Source organism: Wolffia australiana, chromosome 17 (genome assembly GCF_029677425.1).
Source record: "Wolffia australiana isolate 7733 chromosome 17, ASM2967742v1".
In the NCBI taxonomy this organism is placed as follows: Eukaryota; Viridiplantae; Streptophyta; class Magnoliopsida; order Alismatales; family Araceae; genus Wolffia; species Wolffia australiana.
The window spans coordinates 10,040,682-10,057,833 of NC_135851.1; the positions used below are offsets into that span (position 1 = coordinate 10,040,682).

The window sequence follows — 17,152 nt, forward strand, 5'->3', positions numbered from 1 at the left end:
ATTTGGAATTGTGGCCTAAAGTACCACTTTGGAAAAGTCATAAAAATTTTTAAAATTATTATAAATAATATCAATATTTGTTTTATTCATTTAACATATTTTTAAATAGTTTCATTGATTTCGATGATTTCTCTTTAGAAAAAATTAAAGAAATAAGACTAACATAAAATTACCTAAATAAATTATTTTTAATATATTTTGGAAGTGTAATTTAGCCTCTTATTGCCTGCTACTTGTGGATCCAACTCTAACTTACCTTGTTCTCAAGGAAAGGTATTTATTTGTACAAAGAAGCAGTATCACCTTCTGTCGTGACTAATACAACATAATGGTTAGTATAATGTTTTACTGCTTTACATTTGTATTCCTGTGAAGAGCACCAGGATCTAGAAATTCCAGAGTCAAGCAACCACATGAATAAAGTCATAATATAGTAAACAAGATCAACCAAACTGACCACAGTATGTTGCTGCGAAACTTAGTCACTAGCTGTACAACATCAATCATTTTTTTCACCTCAAACAACACTGATGTGGACAGTTGTGAGTGAATATTCCCCTTTAGGGGTATTACTGTAAATCTCTCTCTCTCTCTCTTGTAGGGTTCTCTCCTCCTCTACATAAGGGAGGAACCCCCCACCTCTTCATTGATACTCTTGAGATTACACGGTTCTATCGTTCAACATGGTATCAGAGCCGCTTGGTCGTTCTTGACCTAGGTTGTGGAGCACCACCACCTCCCTCCTCCTCTCCGGCCCTCTGCTTGCCGGTGATCGACGTCGACGCCCTCTACAAGCGTCACCCTCCACCGCTCGCTGCCGCCGCTCGCCGCCGCGCTGCCGCCGCCGCGCCGCTTCCGCCGCCCGCGCCGGCCGCCTTGCTTCGCCGCCGCTTCGCTGCCGCCCCTACCGCTGCCGCCATTCTCCCATCGGCCGCCTCCTGCCGCCGCTATCGTCGCCGCCGCCTACGCCGCCGCTCCGCCTACTGCCGGCTGCCCTACCGCTGATCGCCTCTGCCGGCAGCCGCCTACTGCGGCCGCCTACTGTTGGCCGCCCTCCCATCGGCAGCCGCCTACCGCCGCCGCCGCCTTACTTTCGCCGCTGCCGGCCGCCTTACATCGCCGCCGCCGCTGCTGGCCACCTGCCGCTGCCGCCTCGCATCCGGCTGCTGTCCTGCCGTTGGCCGCCCTGCATCGAGCCGCCGCCCTCCTCCGGACTCCGCCATTGCATCCGGCCGACCTAATCCGGCCGCCCGACCCTCTCCGGCGTCCATCCCGGTAACAGGCTATCGTCGCGTCGGCGCTCCCTTCCTCACCTACTTGCCGTCATGGAGCATCGCAAGGGATTGTCGGCTTCCTCCTCGCTTCCACCACTGACTCCGTATCCGGGTACATCTCTGGATCTCCCGGTTCCGTCTCACACTTTTATCACAGGACTCCAGGGCCCGACGACCCTCCTTGATGGCACTAACTATGTCACGTGGTCCGCCGGGTTCTGTCGGTTCCTTGAGATCCATGGTCAGCTCTCCTTTCTCACCGACGACCCGCCCTCTCTAGAGGATCCCCGGTTTGCCACCTGGATCACTCAAGATCAGGCGGTCACCTCCTGGCTTCTGAAGATGGCTATTCCGACCATCGCCAAGTGGATGCAGCTCCTCTCCCCGTCCAAGGCCATTTGGGACGAATGGGCCCGCATGTACGGGTATCGCTCCAACATTGGTCGAACGGTGGAGATAGTCGAAGGGATGTTTTGCGCCCGCCAGGGTATTCGCTCTCTTCAGGAGTTCTATGCCACACTGCGCTCTCTCCTCAACCAGCTTGAGATCTATCAGCCCTACACGCCAGATCTCACCGTGCAGCGTCACTATTGGAAGGAGACCACAGTCGGACTGTTTCTGGCGGGCATCAACCCCACCCTCGGCGCTCAGATTCGGGGCCCTATTCTGAGCTCGATCACTCTCCCGACGTTGGGTGAGGCCTTCTCCACTGCTCTGCGGGTTAGCTCTCCGGGGCCCGTCCCCACTCCCGTCTTGACTGAATCCACCGCCCTTTCCTCGGAGACCCGCCCTCGCGGGCGCGGCTCTGATAACGGTGGACGTGGTCGGGAAAAGGGACGTGGGCGCGATGGCAAACTCTACCCCCCCTATGTTCATTGCCAGAAGTTTGGCCATCGCTCCGACAAATGCTGGCAGAAGTTTGGTAAGCCAGACCAGGTTTCCCACTCCAGCACGACGACCTCCGCCTCGGCCTCGAACCTCCTCACTATCTCCCGGGAGGAATTAGCCCACATGCTTGCCACTCGCGCTCCAACGGATACCTCGAGTACCTCGGGCTCCCATACCTCTCACCTTGCGTCGACCTCCACTTCAGGTACCGCTCTACTTGCATCTTCTTCGGGTCCCTGGATTATCGACTCGGGAGCCTCTGCACACATGTCAGGTACCTCCTCTCTCCTCTCTCAAATTGCTAGCCTTCCTCATCCTGAGACATTCGCCATTGTGGACGGTCGTGTTTGTCCCGTTCGGGGCAAAGGCCGTTCCCTACCGACCCGCTCCCTTCCCCTCTCTGATGTTCTCTACGTACCCAATTTTCCTGTTAACCTCCTCTCCATCTCCGCTATCACCAAATCCCTGTTTTGCTCCGTATCTTTTTTTCCTTACCACTGTACATTTCAGGACTTGCGGACGGGAAAGAGGATTGGTTTGGGACATGAGACCGGCCGGGGTATCTACGAGCTCGTCTCTGATCTCCCTCCGACTGGTTTTTTGTTGTCTTCTCTCCCAGTCGGACACTTCTCTACAATGGCATCGTCGTTTGGGCCATCCTGGTATTACCAAACTTCGACAGGCCCTTCCGTAGCTAAAACTATCTCCTTTTGATTGTGAGTCTTGCCAGCTAAACAAGCATTTTTGTTCTACTTATTCCCTTCTTGACTCTATTCCGTGTACGAAACCGTTTGATCTCGTACATTGTGATGTGTGGGACCGTCTCGTGTCTCCTCCCTTTCCCACTTTTCGCTACTACATCGTCTTAGTCGATGATTTTTCTCGCCTCTCGTGGGTGTATCTTCTCCACGACCACACTGACGTTCTGTCCTCTGTTCGTCAGTTCCTCCAAGAGATCTCCACTCAATACTCCTCTACCCCCAAAATTCTTCACACAGATAATGCCTTGGAGTTTGTTCAGTCCACTCTCTAGGATCTTTGCTCCTCCCGTGGCATTATCCACCAGACCACTTGCCCCTACACCTCCCAACAGAACAGTGTCGCCGAGCGGAAACACCGTCATCTTGTGGATATGACCCGCACCCTACTCATCGAGATGGGCGTCCCACACTATCTCTGATCGGATGCCCTCCTCACCTCTGCCTATCTGCTTAACCGCTTACCTTCATCTCCTCTAGGTGGTGAAGTTCCTCTCCGTCGCCTACACCCCGATCGTGAGCTATTTGCACTACCTCCTCGGACGTTTGGGTGCGTGGCCTTTGTCCATGACCATTCCCCAAATTTGTCCAAACTAGCTCCTCGCTCCCTCAAAGGCGTCTCTGTTGGCTACTCTCGTACTCAGAAAGGTTATCGTGTATACCTTCCTGACCAGCGCAGATACCTTGTCTCGGCCGACGTAACCTTCTTTGAGACCACTCGCTACTTCACCACCACTCCGTCTATGCCCACCTCTCCACCTACTTCGTCTACTCTGACACTCCCTTCTCCTTCTTCCATTGTTCCTCCGCCTCTCTTGGACGTAATACTTGAGTCACCCTCCTCCTGCACTTCTCCTCCTAGCTTGGGACCGCCCGCTCCATCAGTACTTACCCCGGAGCCGGACTCCGTCGAGCCACCAGGCGGGTCCTCGCCCACGTCCGCAAGTTCAGCGCCCCTTGCATCGGCACCGACAGACCTACATCTCCCCATTGCTCTACGGAAAGGTACTCGCTCCTGTACCCTTCACCCTATCTCTACCTACGTACACTATGACCGGCTTCACCCCACCTATCGTGCCTTCACCCTCTCCCTTACCTCCGAGTCGATACCGAGGACCCATGTGGAGGCCCTGCGCAGTCCCCACTGGAAGGCGGCTATGGATGCGGAATATGCGGCCCTCACCGAGCGTCAGACTTGGATCCTTGTTCCTCGTCCACTCAATACGAATATCGTCACCTGCAGATGGATATTCACGGTGAAGTATCACGCCGATGGCACGGTTGATCGATACAAGGCCCGCCTCGTGGCATGAGGCTTCACCTAGACCTACGGCATCGACTACAGGGAGACGTTCTCTCCTGTGGTACGTTTGAACTCTATTAGAGTTCTTCTCTCTATTGCGGTGAATCAGGGGTGGCCCCTACATCAGTTGGATGTCTCCAACGCCTTTCTATACGGGGAGCTCACCGAGTGGGTTTTCATGGAGCAACCGCCCGGATATATCACTCCAGGCTCGGCTAGCAAGGTATGTCATCTACAGCGTGCTTTGTACAGCCTCAAGCAAAGTCCACATGCATGGTTTGCCAAGTTCAGTAAGCTTGTGCTTGCCTTGGGCCTCACCCAATGCACGGTGGACCCTACGGTGTTTCGTCGGCACGGATCCAAAGGCACAGTCATTCTTGCGGTCTACGTGGATGATATTTTACTTACGGGCAGTGATCATGCGGGACTTGCTCAAGAAAAACACTATCTCCATCAGCACCTGACCATCCGGGACTTGGGTACGCCCAAGTACTTTCTCAGCATAGAGTTTGCTCATCAGCTGGGTAAGCTGATCCTGAATCAGCAAAAGTACGTCCTAGATATGCTGGAGGAAGCCGGGTTACTAGGGTGCAAACCGTGCTTATGGGATTCTACTTCTCCGCTACTTACTAATGTTGAGCCTTACCGACGCTTAGTTGGGAAGCTTATTTACCTGACGGTTACACGCCCTGACATTGCCTATCAAGTGGCACTACTGAGTCAGTTCATGCAGGCTCCCCAGGACATACATTGGCACGCTGACCTACGCGTGCTTGCCTACTTGAAGCATGCCCCGGGCCGGGGCTACTCTACCAGTGCCATAGCCATCTACGCGTGGAGGCCTACTCGGATGCAGGTTTCACTGGCAATCGGGGGGATCGGAAGTCCACTTCAGGCTTCTACACCTTTGTTGGTGGAAACCTAGTTACGTGACGCAGTCAGAAGCAGCGGGTCATCTCCCTATCGAGTGCGGAAGCCGAGTACCGCGCCATGACGCACGCCTCTTCGGAGCTTCTGTGGATACGCTATCTCCTTCGCGAGCTTGATTTTCCTGTGCAGGAGGCTATGGCAATGTACTGTGACAATCAAGCTGCTATCTTCATCGCCAGCAATCCCACCTTTCATGAGCGGACGAAGCACATTGAGATCAACTGTCATGCGATTCGTGATCGTGTGCTCGTGGGACTCATCACTACTCCACATGTGGGATCATCGGACCAGTTGGCGGACATCTTCACCAATGGACTGAGCACCACCTCCTATGACGTCATCTCTCGCAAGCTGGGCATGTTTGATATCTACGCTCCAGCTTGAGGGGGAGTGTGAGTGAATATTCCCCTTCAGGGGTATTACTGTAAATCTCTCTCTCTCTCGTAGGGTTCTCTCCTCCTCTACATAAGGGAGGAACCCCCCACCTCTTCATTGATACTCTTGAGATTACACGGTTCTATCGTTCCACAAAAGTGTTTTCCCACGGATTGATTAGGTCGGTTCCAAGTCAACTAAGCTAAGTAAGTGACTACCTAATTACCATGGATAGAGTCATATGGGCATGAATTTAATTTTCTAGGGCCTGCTCAACAAATACAGGTCAATAGCTGGTCTTGGCTACTGTTTCACTAGTCCAAGAACAACTGATTCTCTGGCTGATCCATTGTGATAAAATGCCCCCCCTCCTACCTCTCCCGCTGTTACTCCTTTATCCAAGAGCAAATTATCTCTTTTGGTGTATATTAAGGGACCCGATTCCAAAATAAATTTTTAGGAATAAATTAAAGAAATGGCTCATCAGAAAGAAGTGTCTCTATCTTTACACAATTGAAATAAGACCACAAAACCTAACAAAGAGCGTTAGGAAGGAATAATATTAGAGGTGATAGCGTTTTGATTAATTAGATTTCTATTTCATAGAACTTGTCTATTTAGTAACCACTGGTTTGTTAGATGCCTTCCATATGGGAAGTTCTTTTCAGTTATTATTTTTCTGTCTAACGAATTTAGGAAAAGAGGAAAAATAAAGACTAAGGAAAATTATCCGTAGGAAACAAATCCATATTGAAAACATACGTGCAATATCTCCCAAATCCAGGTTACTTCTTTTGATGAAAGTTGAGAAAGGTAAAAGAACTGCCCAATACACGGTCTTTAACTGAAAGTTTAGAATCCTTTAATTTGATTGAAATTCTTGTTGCGGCCTATCGGGCCAGGTTCTATTAGTTCCACTTTGGCTAAAAGGTATTAGATTCAGTGAAAAAACTTGATAAATCTGTTGATCTATGTAGAATGATGAATAGGCACCAGTCATTGAGTGGTCTGCCTCATTGTTCCACAATGGTTAGTCCAATTGAGCCTTGCTTGTCGATTCTCTATTCAAACCCACACAAACCCAAATTGCTCTCTTAAATGTTTCATTCTGCTAGAGCCCTAGAGAATGTATTTTTCCATTCTTAATTTTTTGATTGATTTAATTTTAAAAAAAATTTACAAAAATATATTAAACAAGTACGATTCATTAAAGCTCTTTTTTAAATTTAACCGTTCGCTTAAATTAGTCGAATTAAGTTTTTTTCACTTTTTATAAAATTATACTGACCCTAAAAACACAAAAATACTTTGATATATTCAAGATTTAAATTTAAACAAGAAAATAAGGTCCCATAAATTTGATGAAAATCGTGGACCTTCACTTTTAAGGTTCTTATTTATGTAACCAAACTGTAAAGTTCCATAGTGAGTAATAAAGGTCAAATTTATGGAAAACTATAACTTCTATTACCAGAACGAGATAAAAATATCACTAACTGTATTATCTACTTTTAATTAGTTTGAGAAGTTACCCCACAAAGTTTTATGGTAACCATCATGTCAAGGAACCAAGGTCTACATAAGTGAGAAGAACTAAAGAGATGAGTCTCTGTCAAAATAATAATATGGACAAAGCAGTGAAGGATGGATAACCAATAGCTGTGGGCCCCAAGTTTTTTCCAAACACATAAAAGTGAGTCAACCTCAATGGAAACCTTTGTATTAAGCCTACTCTTATTATCAATTCTTGCATCTCTGCCCGCCTAACAACTAACCTGCACAAACTCCTACTCTTCGCGCCATTGATGGAGAGGCTGACAGAGATGATGGGTGAGATCATGAAGAACACATGATCATTTTATAGAGAAAACTGGAATATTTTTGGACGTCCAAAGTAGACGCACAAACGATACATAGTCAGTAGTGGCAGGTTGCGTGGTTATGTGCAATGAGGACTCGAATGTCTAGTAGTTAGGACTTTGCCCAGCCGTAGCAAGGCAATCAACCGGCGACAAGATGGCTGGACAGATAATCCTATTTGCAAGACGGCCACTTGGGACCTGTAGCATAGTTTGGATTGCCCAAACGCAGGCGTTACAATCACAGGTCGTCGGAGCAATCAATCTGTGGCGTAGGTCACAATAGCTGCACCGTATTTGTCCAGTTGAAGGATGGTCCACCAGGGATCCAACCGTTGATGATGCGACAATGCACGGGGCACACCGGTCGGTGATCCCTCACAAATTGTCTGGTCTGGCGAAGATGATTGATGGAAAGTAGTCCAGGCGTAGGTCGTCATAATAAGAAACCCACACGAATGGTCAAAGAAAATGACTGTCTGCGGAAAGTGGCGAGGGTGAAAAAGCAACCACACGTTTACGGGTTAGCGGTTTGCGCACACAGGTGTGATTTTCAAATCAATAGGGGGAATTCGCCGCTCCATTGGCGGTAAGATGGCTCGAACAAGACTCCAAAATGACTAGTGAGGATTGGGCAAATTGCAACGGCAGCAAGGCTTCTAGTCGATACATGCAGGCGTCGTGACGCTGGGGCACTGAACAATCTACATGCAATGTGGATGAATCAAAACCATCCAGACCTGTCGGTGATTGTATGTCCGCGTAGACCGTCGCAGGAGTATTGATGAGTAACAACACTGTATCCCATGGGCGCGAGGGTTTATGGCTAGCCGGGATGACTGAAGCTGCTGTGAATCGACGTTGAACAACGCACGTGAGAAGACCCTCAGGTAGGTCTGGCAAAGTGTGGCAGAATCAGGGCTATTCTCCATCCTCCCTATTCCTCCCATTCTTCTTCCTCTTCTTACGTCTCCATCTCCTCTTCATCTCTTCATGCAATGAGAACTGGACGATGAACAATAACTCCCAAATACAAACTCCCAAAACTGTTCCGAACGTGGTCCCATCATGGCCTTATATACGGTCATGATGGTCCACTTACAAGGAGTTCAACAAAGGGGAAGTCCAATAAGAGATCTCCCCGTCCCACTTTACAACATAAAAAAAATAAAAAAATACAAAAGCAAAAGATGTGAAAGTAAATTGATGCGTTGGGGGGAGGGGGGGATAACGAAAACACAAAGATACGGATGCCAACGTGCTCTACCCGTGGTATTTAAACCCGGGCATCTTCACAGACGCTTTGGTGTGTTGGTCCTATGGGACACGGACCAGCGGTGATTCTGATGACGACGAAGACGGCTTCGCTGGTGATTTATTTGCGTCATTTGGGTGCGCTCTATCAGCAAGGGTCAAATTTAAAATGATCCGATATTGAGTGAGTAATGAGGGGGTCAAATTTAAACCATCCAATCAGGTTGTCAAATCAATGTCAACGTCAAAGTCAACACAAAAATTATTTCATAGTAATGTTAGATATCTTCTACATCAAGTGGGGCCCACTGATGGTCAAATATATGGTGTCTCATGATGGCTCAATCAAAACCTCTCTGTCAAGTTGGATTTGATATTTTTAGAATTTTATAATAAAATGTTAAACATTATACTTCGGTTTACAATCTTGTTTGACCCTTAGACCTAAACCTGTTTGACAAACTGGCCCACCATCAAATGGACGACCTTTGATCCCGGTTTGGTACAGACAAACCGGTCCGCTGTCCGAACTGTCCAACCCTATTCGTATCTATGATGTGCCTCCAAGTAGTTTAATTACCAATTTGTAGTTACATTGCAAATTGGATAAGTTTACAGTACTATATTTTCTCAAAAAACTTACTGAGTTAGTTATGGATTCACTAGTATTTAAAGAATGTACATCCTAGAAGTCATATCAAATTTAAATGTGGAAAAGGTACACATTTTATCAAAACATTTTTCTTTAAATTGATCAGAGTACAAAACGTTTACTTCATTCGTCTTGACTTATGTATGCCTTTATTTCGGCGTTATTAAGTGTATATTAAATAGTTCCAGAATACTTCAAACATATTCAGAATCTCCTAACGTATCGCTTTTAAATATATATTAACTATGGGATCAATGTAACTAGATATATTATGAGGAAGGTTTGGACTTAGGGCAACGTAAATCTGAGACAGACATGATATGCTGGAGAAGCACCACCAAATTATATTTTCACTACAGGCAATGCTTATGGGTCTGATCTTACACAGTCACATTATTACACACCTTTCAAATAGATTATTTAAAGCTCAGTTCCCGTAAAGCATTTTTTATGGGATATCAAATGTTAGAATTTTGTTTGAGATAACCAATTTCCAATATATGATTATATTCCAAAAATGTAGGATTAAAATTTTGTAACATACCTTCTCAGATTTATTTCCACATGTCTTTATATCCTTGTTCTACGAATATCATCAGATACATGGGTTAACTTTAGAATCACTAGGGTAGGCATCACTCAAAAATGGTTATGAGTTGTGCATGTATAGTTATTTAGTATGATTCATACAGGAGACATAGATTTCAAAGTTATGTGGCAGTCTTGCTTCTATGTGTTACAATGGCACACTGAACCATTTGTCATCCTCGATAACATATAAACGGCGTACCTTGAATATTGTATAGAATTGTCTAGAGTTGTTGAAACTCGTTGAAAAACAAAATGACCCAAAACGCTACGATGGACATGCAGAATAGAGACAGATAACACGAACCTCTTTACGTCAATGGCATGATGTCAATGTCCAATGCTCTTGGGGCAGCGCGTTGGCCTCTCGTGTGTGCTGTAGACTAACTCCTTCAACTCCCAAGCCAAGGGAGTGACCACCGAGGAGTGATGAAGACAAACCAAGGGAGAGAGAGAGGAGAAAGCGGAAGAGACAAGAATAGTGAACAGAAAACTCATATGCATCTCATTGAGAACAAGTTTGCCCTCTATCTATAGAGGGCCACTTACATGTTCAGGGAATGTGAAAGGTCTGGAATATGAAAAGCCATGAGCCTTTTCATATTCCCAAAACAAGCCTTTTCATCTTCCCCACAAAGAGACAAGAGGGAGAGTTCAGCCTTTTCATATCCCCCTCCTCTTTATTGGGGCTTGACTAGTCAACCCTCCCCCCCTCTACATTCTCCTAAGGGCGGGGCTGACAAACCCCAACAAACTCCACCTTGGCAGACACCCCAGTCCCGCTAGGTGTTCTTGTCGCTTTCCCACGTTGCAGGTGCTCCACCTCCATCAAGGTACTTGCAACATGCACCAAGTCCAAATAATGTATGAACTTCTCTGCCGTGATGACCTTCGTCAACATATTTGCGGCATTCTCCTCCGTGTGCACCTTCTGAAGGATAATCTCCTCAGAATTCAGCAGCTCCTAGATCTTGTGATACCGCACATCAATGTGCTTGGACCGTGCATGATAGACCTGATTCTTTGGCAAGCAAATGGCATCCTGACTGTCGCATAACAAAGGAAATCCACCTTGAAAAATGCCGAGTTCTTTGAACAAACCCTTCAACCACAAGGCCTCCTTAGCAGCTTTAGTTGCCGCCATGTTCTCGGCCTCTTTTGTAGACAATGTGATGGCGCGTCACCACCGGTCGTCATCGAGCCAGCAGCAGAGGAGCAGCAGGATGTCCCTGACTCAGCACCCGAGGAGCCGTCACTACCCAGCTCGTCACTGAGACGAGTCCAGCCACCACGACGAGCCGCCGCAGCAACACGGGATCCCGCATTCCGTTACTCGGCATGACGCGGACGCCGACCACCGGAGCACACCGATACCGTCAGTTACTTTATTCCATAGTTTTTCACTTTATTCGTATTGTCGTGTAGCAGGGGAAAGGCCCATATGAGGAACCCCCCCCCCCCCCCCTTTTTTCTATGTTAGGCCTGACAAGCCTGTTTCCATACTTTCTTTCCTTATTTTCCTTTCCTTTTCTTTTGTGTTTTTGGACTTAAGGAAGGGCCCATCTTCACCCATATATAAGGGGAAGAGGTGGGCGCTTCCCTCACCTTTGGCCTAAATCTGAATTGCACTTTTGGAAGGGAAGGGGTCAGGTCGTGGAGAAGAAGAGAAGAAAGAAGAAGAAGAAGAAAGGAAGAAGAGAAGGAGAAGAGAAGGGAAGGGAAGGAGACCACCTGCGCGCTCGCCTCGTCACGGCGCCGCACCGCCCTGTTGCCGAGTCCGCGCCGCCTCCGCGCCGCGCCGCCAGGGCCGCTGTTGCGCGCCGCTGCTCGAGCCGCCACCAGTCGCGCCAGCGCCGCTACCGATCAGCCGCGCCGCCTCGCTGCCGATCGCTGCGACTCGCCACGCGACCAGCAGGGCCACCAGCCGCGCGACCTGGTCGTGCCGCCGCCGCGTGCTCGCCTGCCGCCGCCGCCGAGCCGCCGCTGCGTGCTGCCGCCATTCTCGCTGTCGCGCGAGCGCCGTGGCGTGCGCCACACTGCCGCCGAGCCGACCGTGAGTGCGACCTGCTCGACCGGCGCGCAGCGCACGACTGCCGCCGTGAGCTTGCACCGTGAGTCCGCATCGATCATCACCGCTGAGCTGCGCCGCGCGCGCCGCCCCCGCTCTTGCTGCTGCACTGCTGCTGCTGCGCCCGGTCGCCTCCCCTTGTCACGTGCTCGTGATTGGCATACTCCCTCACCATTGGCTCCTCTCGTGGAAGCTCCTACTCGAGTCAACCGTCGCCCCGCGACGTAGGTACTTTGCTACCCTCGCTTCTTCAGTCCTTATTTCTTACAGTACTCTTTCGTATTGCCTCCACCGCGCTCGGGTTAGATAGGTGAGTGAGACAGATTGAGAGAACGACGAAACAAAGACGAGCGTCTTACCTGTCGGGTACGAGTCGGGACGCCCCGACGCGTGTGAGCATTCCAGTGGGAGTTATCCCATTCGACGGCGTGCGCGCCCTCGACCCACCTGGTTCGACCCAGCTCGGCGACCCCGTCCCCGCTCCGGGTTGGCTCTCATAGCTTGTCGGCGCATTGCACGTACCAAAGTAGGACCATCATCCTCGTTATCGTCATACATACATTCCTGTTCTCCGCATATCCATCGGTTGACGTCGCGGACGTGAACCGATTAGTTAGTGATACGACACCGAGTTCCTACCCTCGGTGACGGTCGAACGCCGTTGAGACGACGTCCGGCATCACAATGCAACAATTGATTGAAGTGTTGACTTCCAGCTCACAGGTCCACCAACCACTGTAAACACATAACCAGTCGTGGATCTTCGATTATCAACATCTCCTGCAAACAAAGCAACAGTCACATAATCATCAAGACGTGCAGGCATCCTCATCTCCCGCCTCGCCCGCCTAACAGCAATGCTCTCAAAATTCTCCGCGACCTCCACAATTGATCCTCCACCACCAACTGAACTGGGTGGAATCTGCACATTCTCCACCTCCACCCAAGTCCTCTCTTGGACATTGTCGCCACCTGAACTCTGATCTCCCTGCTCGTTGGAAGGCTTCACCATGAGATTTTCATCAAAAACCACATCTTTGATGAACACAATGTTTTGTGCTTCCAGCTCCCAAAGCCGATAAACCTTCACTTTGTCGCTATACCCCAAGAAAATGCACTTCTTGGACTTTGGATCAAGCTTCAATCTCTCATCAGCAGGTTTAAGGACATAACATGGACATCCAAATGCACCCAACATGGAATAGTCCACAGGTTTTCCAGTCCATACCTCTTCAGCCACCTTTCCGTCAAGAGCCAAATGCGGCAAGCCATTCACCAAATACGCCGCCTGATAAGCCGAAAAATCACGTAAAATTACGTGGTCGTTGCGCTTTTTAGACTTATGCAATAAATTTATAATTCCCTTAATTACTAAATAAGAATATAGAGCAAGCAAGGGGTCGATCCGCAAGGAATCAACAATTCAGAATTTTCAAACAATTTTTATGAATCAAGTCAAGTAATTTTGAATTTTGCAACATTTAATTCAATTAATATTAAATAATATTCTTAAAATAATCAAAATTAAGTAAAACCTAATTTTGATTTCGGTCAGATAATTCCAGATAAGAATATTATTATTATTTTAAGCTCATAAAAGTATAAATTATTAATTTCCCAATTTAATAAAATTTATAATAATTTTCAGAATTAAAATTGAGAAATTAATAATCAAAAAGTGATTTTTGAATTGGAGTTCAAAATGGATGAATTTTCGGTTCAAATTTTATTTTTGGGTTTTTATATATTAAATTAAATTCCTAAACAATAAAAACCGAAATCTAGAGAGAGAAACAAATCAAATTAACCTAGAGAGAGAAAGTGAAGAAATTGGGGAAAGCCCCAATTTCACCCTAAATTAAAAATGTAATGAAGCAGAAATGTCCTAAAATGATTAAGAATTAATTATCAAAAGTCAGATCTCGAATCCAAATCAGAAAGAAGTGCTGATGCATTCAAAACATGAATCTAGGGCATGTACATTTCGCCCATGCCAAGGCGTTTTCGAATCGTTCTAGAAGATGATCAAATACAATTCAGAAACTTACAAATTTGATAAAGAGATGCAGATCTGACGACTTCCAGAATGCCTCCTGTGTCCTTCCTGGCCAATTGCTTGAGGAGAGCCTCCAAAAGTGAGTTTCGCCTTTTTTCTGACCTCTATTTAAAGATCCAACCGTCCAGATTGTAGAGGAGGAAAAGACGAACCTGGCCTCAAAATTTCAGCCAAATCGGAGTTGTAGATCTCAAGATATCGCAGTTTTAGTGAGATCAAATGTGGGCCGTTGGATCTCTTTTATTTTCTCTAAAAAAACGGAATTTCCTATTGGCTGGGCTTGATTTTCTCACTTTCCGTGTTTCGGGACACATGCACCCTCGTTGTCCGCGTGGGCCGCACTTTTTTTGCTGCTTTTTAAGAAAACAGAAAAGGACAAAATAGTGCTTTTTTCTTTTTTTAATCTCTCTCCTCCTAGCCGCTTTTCCTGACTTTTCTATCTTCTCTCTCTTCCGCCTTTGTTTTCTCTCTCCTCTCTAGCCGCTCTTTCTGACTTTTCAAATCTCTCTCCTCCTATTAAATATCTTTTCTTCTCTCTCCTCTCTAGCCGCTCTACTCTCTCTCCTCTCTCTTCCGCTTTTCTCTCTCTCTCTTTTAATCACTCTATTTGACTTTTCCTATCTCTCTCCTCTCTTCTCTCCTTTCTTATTTAATTAATATATCCCTTCATTCGCCCGAATTTGGGGCGAATGACGTGGATATTCATTTTAAATGCATTTAAAATACAAAATAAATAATCAATATATTATTTAATTAAATAAAAATCATTTCTTGCCTAAATAATGGTCAGAAAAATTCATAAAAATATGGGAGAAATTCAGAAAAATCAGGAGATGATTTACTGACCTTAAACCAAGCAAATAAAATCATGTAAAAAAATATTTCTTCACTGAAACAATGTCAAATTCCATGTAAAAAATGATAAAAAATATGAAATAATAGAAAAACGACATGTTAACTGATTTCAATGTATTTTATCATGATAACATGCAAATATGACCATTAAAACACATAAATAGAATGTATAATTCAGTAATTAAGTATATTAATTTGCATGTTATCATACCCTCACTTAAATCATTGCTAGTCCCTTAGCAATGTATCATGAATTCTTTAGATGATTTCTTCATCCATTCATCCTTATTCATCTGCATGAAGTGTTAGAATTATCAATAACATGCTTAAACGAAACTCTCTTCGACAATTCGGATTCCACCTTGTGAGGAATATGAGTGCCGTCCTCATGGTTTGGATAGAGCTAATGAAATGAGTAGAAAGATGTACTTCTCTCTAGATATTACACTATGATCCATAATGCTCCTCACTACACTCATCAAGTGGTGGGCCTTTCCTCTCATAACAAGATCACTCTCTCACGGGTAGCGGCTACTTGTGTTCAAATTCTCCACTAAGTTTCCTCCCACTATAAGATGAAATTTAAACATTCTCCGCCTCCCAGTTAGCACAGAATATCAAGTGGTGTGATGGCATGGGTAAGAGCATAAGAATGAATGAAAAACGTAGGCTCAAAGGTGAAGAGATGAGTCGCGAATGGAGGGTATATCAAAGATGTCTCATTTCAAGTTGCCTTCTCCCAAGACTTAGACGAAGTGAGAAAGAAATAGAAAGAAGATATAGTGAAAAATGCCCTTACTAGAATCAATAATTCAAAGCAAAAATCAATCTACCAATAATCCCTATCACAAAAAACCCCATTTGTTTTCTTTGAATGAATTTTTTTTTTTTTTTTTTTTTTTCCTCATATTTTTTCTTGAGCTTGAGGACTTCCACTTTTTTTTTTTTTTTTTTTTTTTAAAGGGGGATAAAAAACTACTAAATTTTTTTAAAAAGCAAAAACAAAAAAATTTATCATTGACTCTAATAAGGGCATGATTTTTTTTTATTTTTTTTTGAAAAAATCATTTGAGAGAAGAAGAGTTAATAAGAATTTAGACAGAATTGGAGATAGAGGTGGGATAAAAGTGATCCCATGGAAAGAGAGATAGAGTGGCTCGGGAGATGGCTACCATCCATGAAAAAAAAAATTCAACAAGTGGATAGGAAAAACTGGCTCATGGTTGAATAAATAGATGATAATGTGGATAGCATGATAAGTAGAATGGTATGGCAAATGGCATAAGGTAGATCAAGAAAAGGGAGTTCTGTGCTTAAGGACTTGGAGAAATGCCTATCTTCCAGCCTACAGTAAGATTGACTTAATGGAAGAATGAAAACAATCAAGTAGGATCGGCTCATTGATTGGTGGCGCGATGGGGGTCCTCAATTCACTCAACTCTCTAGCATATTGAACCATAGTGCTTCAATCCTTTGATTTTCCTATCCCCTACACACCCACTAGATAACCTAGCCATTTGGAAATCAACTCTCATATCATCCAAAATCAAAGTTTGTCCCATCTTTGCATGATCATGATCCGCTATATAAAGCCAAACTTCCCTACACATGTAATTCGAATTCATGGATGAAGAATATCTCCTAAAGGTGGGTTTCATTTATACATGGAATTTATATGACATAAAGAAAAGTAAAGGTTTGCATTATGCAATGTAAACACATGAAATGTTCTCTCCCCCCCACTAAATTATGCAATGTCCTCAATGCATGGGAAAAAGATCAAAATTGAAATTCAGAAGTTCAGAATTGCAAACCTGCTTGGCGTGATCTTTGAAGGACTTACTAATGATGAGTCGACATCTCGTGTTGTTTCTGAATTGTACTTGATCATCTTCTTTATTCTGGAAAAGCTATAAACTGAAAACAAAATCAAAGAAAAACTACGAGCCAAGGAATTAGGTTAATTCCCCTTTATTTGCAAAATCAAAATTCATTAATAAAAAGAGAAAAGTAGTGAAATCAAAATCCTAGATTTATGCTTCATGTATGGTGGTTTCGATCGGATTTAGCGTTATTGTTGCCGTAGGTTGCGATATAACTTCTGCTTCCACATATGGCTTAAGTCGCATACCATTAACTGTGAACTCCTTCCCTTTCTTAGGATCAAAAATAAAAACAGCTCCATGATCATATATGTCAGAAATTGTAAATGGCCCATCCCATCTTGATTTTAATTTTCCTGGAAAAATTTTCAACCTTGAATTATAAAGCCAAACCTTTTGTTGTTTCTGA

General features: G+C 45.3%; 1 protein-coding gene across 1 annotated transcript; it reads left to right on the plus strand.

Moving 5' to 3' along the window:
• Positions 1-1,325: 1,325 nt before the first annotated feature.
• On the plus strand, positions 1,326-5,148 carry LOC144714219 (uncharacterized). The gene is made up of 3 exons (XM_078588916.1): positions 1,326-2,757; positions 3,401-4,227; positions 4,333-5,148. The coding sequence occupies exons 1-3, from the start codon at positions 1,326-1,328 to the stop codon at positions 5,146-5,148; spliced, it is 3,075 nt and encodes a 1,024-aa protein (XP_078445042.1).
• The last annotated feature ends 12,004 nt before the right edge of the window (positions 5,149-17,152 follow it).

What these genes read in the sequence shown, in the direction of transcription:
- LOC144714219 (XM_078588916.1), top strand. Translation starts at nt 1,326, where the DNA reads ATGGAGCATCGCAAGGGATTGTCGGCTTCCTCCTCGCTTCCACCACTG. An exon ending in CTCTGATCTCCCTCCGACTG is followed by an intron (nt 2,758 to 3,400) that starts GTTTTTTGTTGT and finishes CATCTCCTCTAG; the next exon opens with GTGGTGAAGTTCCTCTCCGT. An exon ending in GATACAAGGCCCGCCTCGTG is followed by an intron (nt 4,228 to 4,332) that starts GCATGAGGCTTC and finishes GCGGTGAATCAG; the next exon opens with GGGTGGCCCCTACATCAGTT.